Below are 9,902 nucleotides of genomic sequence, written 5' to 3' on the forward strand. Positions count from 1 at the left end.
TGCTGATTTGGCGTAAGAAACATTTCTTATTATTATCAATGTAGAAAACATTGTGGAAACCATTTAGTGTTTTTGATTAATAGAATGTTCAAAATAACAGCATTTATTTGAAATAGAAATCTTTTGCAACAAGGTAAAAGTCTTTACTGTAACCTTTGATCAATTGAATATGCCCTTTCTGAATGAAAGTATTAATTTCTTTAATAAAAAATAATATACAGTACATTTCAAAAGTTAAGGGTCAGAAGGATTTTACATTGAATCCTTTCAACCACTACATTAGATGCCAGTGTTCTTCTTTTCACCAACATTGAGTTACATTCTGACTTAACGCCATCAACATTAAAACTATTAAACTTATGCACAGTGTCCAGAACACTTAATATATTAGCTATACTCTCTATAAATTAAGATTCGTTTTAAGATTAGAGGCAAGAAGTAGATCTGATGTACAGTCAGAAACCAAATCCCTTTTCTTCCCTTTTAGCATCAGTTTTTCCCACATTTTATCCTTCATTCTTACTCACATTATTCTCAATATCTTCCTTATCATACCTTTATCATTGGTCTTGTTCTAAACAGTGTCTAATTATTGCACTTAAATCCTCTTAAGTTCCCTGTGCTATTTCTGCATAGGAGCACAGAGTTGTCCAATGTATCTTGACTTAAGAAAGCCTCTTTGTGCCCTCCCCATGCACACTCAAAAAAGCCTATGGTGATAGTGACCACATAACAGCTCACGGAAGGCTAGCTCACTGAAGGGACATACTCGGACGGTACAAAAAGGTGAGCAGGCAAACATTTTGATCTAGCAGGTTATAACTATTGTTACAGAATTTTTAAAGTCTTGTCGGTTTGATGCTTATATGCATCTTATATATTCTTTTTATATATATATATTTAAATATTTATATATTCTCATGTTTGTTTTGTTTTACAGCTTTAAGTCATTCACAGTGTTATTTAACTAAAGCCTATGTAATCATAGGCCTGAACATACTTTTGAGGTAACAGCCAAACAGATCGCATGAAACAAAGTCTTTTTAAAGAACAGCTATTTGTTTGATTTGCATATTAAAAGTTACAGCAGAATTCCTGTTTTTCTATAAATCTAAAGCAAGCCTTGGAGCTGGCTTTTTAAGTGGTTGACTCAGATGCTTTGATGTACTGTAGATAGCGGTAGTGTTGTCTACGGTATATTTATCTTAGAAAAATATGCAAATTTTCATGCCATGTGTATTCTGCATGATTCAACAAGACTTAAAGTTTTAGATCAGACTGAAAGAAAAACATTTAGAATGTCCTGTCCTGAATTAACCCTATTATTTTAATGATAAGAAATTTAAGACACCATTTTTCAAGACACAAACTGCAATGGAAGACTATGATAATATACTATGATATCATGCTTTTCATGAGTATTTTTTAACCCATAAAGAGTAATCAGTGTATGCAAAACAACCTTCAAAGTTTTTAAAAGATATCAAAGAAAGCTGAAGCAACCTAACAGATGCTAACTGTTGCCATCTGAGCCAAGGAATTGCCTCATAGCTGTAATCTCCATTAGTGATCAGTGATGTACTGTAGTGAAAGGTGCTGGAGGGTGAGGTCAGAGGCTAGCGGTGCAAAAAAAGACTGAGCTCTAGTATTAAGCTGCTAATCTGCTGCGGTGAAGGTCCAAGCATTTGAAATGAAAAACAAAAAAAAAACCTGAACACAGACCAAATAGCTACACTGGTATTTTTAATATTGGCATTAAGGTAATAGTTTTATGTAATGCTATTGGTATTGCTTGTAGAATCAAATAGTAAGGTGCATTAAAAAGAATAAAAGTAAACTGCAAACTGACTTAATCCAATTTGTCAGGGTCGAAATGGGAGTTGATGCATGTTCTGAATCAGTCGAGGACAGTTAATTTGTCATTCCATGACATCATATCGCCGACGTCCACGCGTGTAAACAAATTGGATCATGGGGTGATCTAATCTTCTTACTCCTGATAAACCTAATATCTTCCAAGAAAGAGTGATCAGTTTCGGCGACACAGAGACACTGTCCACGTGCCGACATTTCAATTAAGTTTTGATGCTATACTTTGTTAGAATATCTTGAGTGCCTTAAAATCCTGAAAATGTCTATTGTTTTCTTTGATAGGTAGTAGTTCAGAAACGTATAACTTTTGTTGAAACCATTCAAAGAATTGTATTATTTTTTATAGGCCTATAGATGTGATAGATATAGATGTGATAAAGATCTTTTCCCACAGATATTCAACAGATAAAAATGTCTGACAGAATCGTGGACGAGGAACCAGTGGTGGTAACTCACACAGGTCAGTGTGGCTCTTATTGTTTCTGAGACTGTAAAGTTATTGTGTCATAGGGTAGGGAAAGTGATCTAATGAATCAAAAGGATGCAGAATGAGAATAGAAACACACACACACACACACACACACACACACACACACACACACACACACACACACACTCACACACACACACACACACACACACACACACACACATTCAACCCTGTGAAAAGAGTAGGAAACTTCAAAACCTGATTATAATTTTAATTATTGAAATCACTTCAGTGTGTGGACATTTACTCATTCCCCCACATTCCCATAGAGACAAAATACATTTCAATAAAATATGTCCTGAACTGATATCATCCACCATTGAAACTGAACTGACTATATATGCTATAGCTTGTCTTTATGGTTGGCTAACTACGTATTGATGTAATCCAGTTCATTCATTTATGGCATTTTCTTGTCCACCCATCTCTAGGACCAAAGGGTGTCATCAATGACTGGCGTAAATTTAAATTGGAGAGCATGGACCAGGAGGTTCTGCCTCCCAGCAAGAGAGAGCTGCTAAGACAGATGTCGTCCCCTCAGAAACCCAAAGATGTTTGTGTGGGTGGAGTCATTCGCAAGGTTGCCCTTTTTGACCATGGTTTCAAAAATAAAAAAAATAGCACTTTGGAGAAAAAAACTACCCATTTCTGAATTAGGTTGTAAAAAGTGGGGTCAAAATTATACGTTGGGTCTCCATCCATAATATTAGGTGAATCAAAAATATTGATGAAACAGGGTAAATTGTTGCACTTTTTCACTTTTTAATAGACAAAATGCCAAAACGTTGCTATGGTTATTTTGTCAGTTGTTTCAGTTTTGCTATTGACTCTTTTATTCCATACATAAATGATCGTTTAAGGCAGGGGTTTTCAGATTGGGATCCCGGGGGCCACAACGGGGTGCTAGGGGGGTCTGCGGATAATTTGAGATCACTGCATTTTATACAAATAATTTTCTGTAGTGTGTTAAAAATGTATCAAATATATTTAATATAATATAACTCAATATAACTCATTGCTTTGAAATTATAATTATTGTGAAAAGAGATTTAGAATTAAATCTGAATCAAAGTGTACACATCTACCATTACTATAATCAGTGTTGTGGGTAACGCAAGTAAAAACGAGATACGTAATCAGATTACTTTTTCCAAGTAACTACTAAAGTAAGGCAGTACTTTTACATTTTGGCTACAACAAAATTTCTGAGTTACTTTTCCAAATAAGTAACTCAAGTTACTTTGTTTTCCCATTTATATACTGACATCTCCCTGACCCCATGTTAAAATAAATCGGGAGTAAGTGCAGAGGTGTTGTGTACTCTGTGTAAACATGATGCTTATTGTAGTTCTAGACTAAATGCAAGCATGCATTTACTCATATCACTTGCACAAAAACAGATTCAGTATTCTTCGAAATGAATAAAAACAGGGAAACGCAAACTTGAAATGAATTAAATACACAAATATACTTTATATATTTAATCTCACTTTATTAACCAATGTCTTCGCTGCTGACCTTTGATGATCCAATTAAACTATACTAATAAGCAAAAATGACTTAAGATAAATATCACATTTGTTTCATTTTTTAAAAAAATATTATTGTTCAAGTAAGATTGTTGAACTTTCTTCTCCTGCATCTTATTCTTCTGCAATCCAGAGTAGCAGCACGGCTGAAAGGTTTGTTTGAGCGGCGCCCTCTACTGTACATGCTGATGCTTATTTATTTCACTTTTTATGTGAAAGGGTTGTCTGGCTACCACCAGACAATTGGACATTGGTCTGGGGAGTCTGCCCTGTATTTTCTACTGCACAAGAGGCGTGATAAACGAGCATAATTCAAATGACTCTGTACGCAATTGGATAGTCCTTCAACCAATCAGACCACAAGAGGCGTGATCAACGAACATAATTCAAATGACTCTATACGCAATTGGATAGTCCTTCAACCAATCAGACCACAAGAGGTGTGATCAACAAACATAATTCAAATTACTCTGTACGCAATTGGATAGTCCTTCAACCAATCAGACCACAAGAGGCGTGATAAACGAGCATAATTCAAATGACTCTGTATGCAATTGGATAGTCCTTTAACCAATCAGACCACAAGAGGCGTGATCAACGAACATAATTCAAATGACTATGTATGCAATTGGATAGTCCTTCAACCAATCAGACCACAAGAGGCGTGATAAACGAGCATTATTCAAATGACTCTGTACGCAATTGGATAGTCCTTCAATCAATCAGACCACAAGAGGCGTGATCAACAGGCAACGACCCATCGCTTCTCTATCTGTCATCGTGTTAAACCTGCCAATAGTGCGCCAGGTGGATAAACCAATCTGTGATTGGTTCCTGCAAAAGTGTAACGGAAGCAGTAGAAATTAATGTACAGGTTTCCAGACTGAGCTGCAGGCCGAAATCAAATCGCCGGCAGATCAGGCTGGGTTTACCCAGTCTAGTGAAAGGGCATTTACATTGCCAAAAAAAAAAAGTTTTTTGTTATTAAAAAACAAACAAGCAAACCCAGCCCAGGTGAGAAAAAGTAACGCAGAGCAGGGCCGTGCAGAGAGTTCGTCAGGGGCAGGGGCTCAAATGTAAAAAAGGGGCAATATATAAATTATATATATATATATATATATATCCTTATGCTCATCAAGCCTGCATTTATTTAATCAAAAATACAGAAAAAACAGTAGCCTAATATTGTGAAATATTATTATATATACTTTTTAACTTTTTATTAATCAAAGAATCTTGAAAAGAGTATCGCAGTTTCCATCATTGACATTAAATCCTCATATTAGAATGATTTCTGAATGATCATGTGACACTGAAGAGTGGAGTAATGATGCTGAAAATACAGCTGTGATCACAGGAATAAACTATATTTTAAATTATTTTAAAATTGAAAACCATTTTTTTTTAATATTTCGCAATATTGCTGTTTTTTTATCAAATAAATGCAGGCTAGATGAACATAAGAGACTTCTTTCATAATGCTACATAATATTAAAAAATGGTAATAAGTCCTTTCCTTTCACGTAACCATTTCGCCAGCCTACACTTCGCTTAATAGGCCTGTAGGAGCCGGTGGCACTTGGGTTTTGTTAACTTTGATAGTTTCATGAAATAGTAAACGGTGTATCAATATACATAAATACAAGTGAATTCAACACTACTTACCATTAATGCGACGTTTGCTGCTGTGGTTTTGTGCAGGGATTTGTTTGTTGTCTGTTAAAATTCATTTTGTCAGTGATGCAATTTATAAAATTAGACAAACCGCAGGAAATCGTTCCACAAACGTTAGTTCGTCTGTCCATGTATTTTTCAACCGATTTATGAATAAGAATAGAAAATTACCGTTTCACATCGCCCAATGGACTTTGAACTTGCTTTGCCAGATCACGATTGTTTGGTGTATATACATGACAAACGGGCATTGGTGAATTGTGTAATACTTTAAAATATATAGCTAATATATAGATTTGTAATTAAATCAACACATTAGCTCTGATTATGGATGAAAAAAAATATATTGGCTTACTTTTTTCCCGTGAGGCCACACACTCTCTGAAAGGACCATATTTGGCTCGAGAGCCGCTTCCGAACAGAGGAAAATCAGCTGTCAATCAAAACGCACGCGACCCATAGCAACGCGTTACGGCAACGCCTCAACAGAAATTGTCCGACTTTTGAGCCGTTCGTTACTATTGTATACATTGTCATGTTATAATAATTACATTTATTTAGTTTTATTGACCACGATATTATCATTGATATTTGTCTGAGAGGGGCACTTTTGATTCATTTTGAAAAAGGGCAGGGGCTCGAGCACCCAAAGCCCCCCCCCTCTGCACGTGCCTGACGCAGAGTAACATTAAACATTACTTTTCATAAAAAGTAACTAAGTTCCGCAATTTTATGGAGTACCACAATATTGTAACACATTACTTTTAAAAGTATACTATAATAGTGACTATAATAGTGGGTACTTAGTTACTTAATAGAAAAATGAATATTTCAATAATTCACTTTGGATTCAGTACAATGATACTATAAAAGCCAATTTATTAATTTTGGAAAAAAACATATAGTTTTAAAAAAATAATGCATAATATTTTTCTCTCACTGTAAAAATCGGATTCTTTATACATGAAAAAAGATATAGTTTCCTTTTTTTCCACCTGATTTAATGGATTTGCTCCCAGATATAAATGATTTTGTCACTCCCAAAACTGCAATGACTTTATAAGCTTTACATTTCCCTTCTTCTCTTTCCCTTTGCAGATGAGCGCTCAGGAGTATGAGTTGATAAAGGAAGATGATGAGAAAAGTCTGCGTAAGTACCGCAAGCAATGCATGCAGGAGATGCACGAGCGCCTGAGCTTCGGTCCCAAATTCGAGACTGTGCATGACCTTGACAGTGGCGAGGCCTTTCTAGAGGTCATTGAGAAGGAGCACCGGCTCACAGTGGTGGTGGTGCACATCTTCAAAGATGGAGTGAAGGGGTGTGATGCACTTAACAGCTGCATGGGGTGCTTGGCCACCGAATATCCCAGTGTTAAATTCTGCCGCATTAGTGCTGTCGCCACCGGAGCTGGCGAGCGTTTCTCAGATGAATTTCTGCCTGCCTTGTTAGTTTACAAGGCTGGTGAGCTTCTTGGGAACTTCCTAGCCGTTACACAGCATTTCAACGAGGAGTTCTTTGCTACCGATGTAGAGGCCTTCCTCAATGAGTATGGACTGCTGCCAGAGAAGGAGTGTGGCCCTGGAGCTGAGGAGGATGAAGCAGATGTGGAGTGATTAAAGATGGCAGAAAGTAAAAATGTATTAAATGAAAGGGAGGAATGTTTTACTGAATCTGACAAGAATAAGTTTCATTATTCTTAAGTTAACATGATGAGATGCATCCGTTTGCACGCACAGCTCAACGTAAATATCTATTTGAGCATGGTAGAGAAACTACTAAATGTTTTGTACAGTTTTAAAAGCAACATGAATGGAATCAGGTCAAGAAAGATAATGACATTAACTATCATATTTCCTCTTTTAAACAAATAGACAACTGCATAATTGTGAAATAGATAAGAATGAATTAGTGTCATGTGGAATACTTATGTACTGTACATATTTTAGTCTACATGTGATTGCATGTAGCAAAATATTATGCAAATAAGAATGGCCCAGGATCGCGCTCTCTTTAAAAGGAACAAAACTAATGTCTAATATGCATGCCCATTTTTTAGATTTTCTGTGTACAGAAATTTTATGAGGTTCAAGCAGTATCCTGAGTAAAATTTGATTGTTTTACTTTTTGGGTTGCATGCACAAGCTGTCTTACTGTAAATTGGTTTGGTTGGAATTTTGCATAAACCAGGAGATTTTGATGTAAATTGTATTTTTTAGGCATAAGTAAATAAATCCAATTGGAAACATTGAGCATTCCCCGCCTGTACTATAGATTTATATACTGTATATATATATTGCCAAAAGTTTTGGGATGTCTGCCTTTACAATGAACAATGAACATTCTTAATCCGTAGGGTTTAATATGGAGTTAACTGACCCTTTGCAGCAATAACAACTTCAACTTTTCTGGGAAGGCTTTCCACTAGGTTTAGGAGTGTGTTTATGGGAAGCATTTGTGAGGTCAGGCACTGATGTTAGACGAGAAGGCCCGCTGGCTCGAGTCTCTTCTCTAATTCATCCCAAAGGTGTTCTATCGGGTTAAAGTCAGGACTCTGTGCAGGCCAGTCAAGTTCATCTACACCAAACTCGCTCATCCATGTCTTTATGGCCTTTGCGTTGTGCACTGGTGCACAGTCATGTTGGAATAGGGGCCATTCTCAAACTATTCCCACAAAGTTGGGAGCATGAAATTGTCCAAAGTGCCTTGGTATGCTGAAGCATTAAGAGTTCCTTTCACTGGAACTAAGGGGCCAAGCCCAACCCCTGAAAAACAACCCCACACCATAATCCAGCCTCCACCAAACTTTACACTTGGCACAATGCAGTCAGGCAAGTACTGTTGGCAACTGCCAAACTCAGACTCGTTTATCGGATTGCCAGACAGAGAATCGTGATTAATCACTCCAGAAAACACGTCTCCACTGCTCTAGAGTCCAGTGGCGGCATGCTTTAAACCACTGCATCGACTCTTTGCATTGCACTTGGTGATGTAAGGCTTGGATGCAGCTGCTCAGCCATGGAGCCCATTCCATGAAGCTCTCTATGCACTGTTCTTGAGCTAATCTGAAGACCACACGAAGTTTGGAGGTCTCTAGATATTGACTCTGCAGAAAGTTGGCGGCTTCTGCGCACTGTGCGCCTCAGCATGCGTTGACCCTGCTCTGTGATTTTATGTGGCCTACCACTTCGGGGCTGAGTTGCTGTTGTTTCCAATTGCTTCCACATTTGTTATAATACCACTAACAGTTGGCCGTGGAATATTTAGCAGTGAGGAAATATCAAGAATGGACTTATTGCACAGGTGGCAACCTATCACGGCACCACGCTTGAATTCACCACCCACTGAGCTCCTGACAGCGACCCATTCTTTCACAAATGTTTGTAGAAGCTTCTGCATGCCTAGGTGCTTGATTTTATACACCTGTGGCCATGGAAGTGATTGGAACACCTGAATTCAGTGATTTGGAGGGGTGTATTTATATATGTAAATAGAATATAATTAAATTACTTAAACACATGCTCTACTACACACAAATTACATGTCACTCCAAAAAAAATGAAAAGCATTCAAAGTACAGAATCATTCAATAGAGCAATAAAATGAAATTCCAGAGAATTTGCACCTTCCTTTAATGTGGTTAGAGAAGCGAGACTGCACTTGCTGAAACACAATCTCTGGAACTGACTTCATTCTGACCTGCAGGTTCAAAAGTTTCATTATATATTAAAAGAATAGATCCATAATGCACATTTGAACATTTTCCAATAATTGTCCCATAATTTGACATGTTCTAATTATGTTTTTATGGGAATCTTCCTTTGAGTTGAGTTGCACAGTAACGGGCAATGATCTAGTTGAACTCCATATGAACCATAGGTTATGGAGAAGTGAGCCAGCAAAAGACATGGTTGCTACTGTTTTAAAATCCTGTATAATAAAGAAGCCAGGGCTTTTCATAACCTGAGGGTCTGAGAGTCAACAACAATCAATATATGACTATCATAAGCTTATATACCCATATTGTCAAGCTTTTATGACCGGTGTGATAGTAGTGATCTTTTTTGATCAGCTTAGTCAAGTAATCTTATTAATGGATTTAAAGATCTTATTTTGATTAGTGTCAAAATACGGGCTTAGTTTTTAATTTTACCAACAGCAATTGCAACAAAATTGCTTCAGCTTGTGGGGTCTTGAAGCAATTTTTTTTTTTCATCTGTTCCATATTTGAAAAAGACATGCAAACCAATTTAAAACTAACATATTTTCTCTTGAGGGCCATGCCATGCAGACACACCCACAGAGGGCCTGAAGGGTTTGATGATTTTGTGGTAACGTA

At 36.9% G+C, this 9,902-nt stretch overlaps 1 protein-coding gene across 13 annotated transcripts; it reads left to right on the plus strand.

Moving 5' to 3' along the window:
• The first annotated feature begins 643 nt into the window (after window positions 1-643).
• pdcb (phosducin b) lies at window positions 644-9,528 on the plus strand. 13 transcript variants are annotated; one of them, XM_079830832.1, is made up of 5 exons: window positions 663-786; window positions 941-1,007; window positions 2,267-2,332; window positions 2,794-2,921; window positions 6,664-7,820. In XM_079830832.1, the coding sequence occupies exons 3-5, from the start codon at window positions 2,284-2,286 to the stop codon at window positions 7,177-7,179; spliced, it is 693 nt and encodes a 230-aa protein (XP_079686958.1). In that variant the 5' UTR covers window positions 663-786; window positions 941-1,007; window positions 2,267-2,283; the 3' UTR covers window positions 7,180-7,820. The 13 variants fall into 13 exon arrangements, with proteins under 13 accessions (XP_079686957.1, XP_079686948.1, XP_079686958.1 ...); XM_079830827.1 differs by having other exon boundaries at window positions 730-786; window positions 2,794-2,942; window positions 6,664-7,814; XM_079830831.1 differs by lacking the exon at window positions 941-1,007 and having other exon boundaries at window positions 644-786; window positions 6,664-9,528.
• The last annotated feature ends 374 nt before the right edge of the window (window positions 9,529-9,902 follow it).

Source organism: Gobio gobio (assembly GCF_949357685.1).
Source record: "Gobio gobio genome assembly, chromosome: 12".
Taxonomy (NCBI): Eukaryota; Metazoa; Chordata; class Actinopteri; order Cypriniformes; family Gobionidae; genus Gobio; species Gobio gobio.

Bases quoted from the DNA above. Each gene is read 5' to 3' on its own strand.
- pdcb (XM_079830822.1), top strand. From the start codon at position 2,284: ATGTCTGACAGAATCGTGGACGAGGAACCAGTGGTGGTAACTCACACA. The intron at 2,333-2,793 runs GTCAGTGTGGCT...ACCCATCTCTAG, and splicing joins AGTGGTGGTAACTCACACAG to GACCAAAGGGTGTCATCAAT. The intron at 2,943-6,663 runs GTTGCCCTTTTT...TTCCCTTTGCAG, and splicing joins TGGGTGGAGTCATTCGCAAG to ATGAGCGCTCAGGAGTATGA.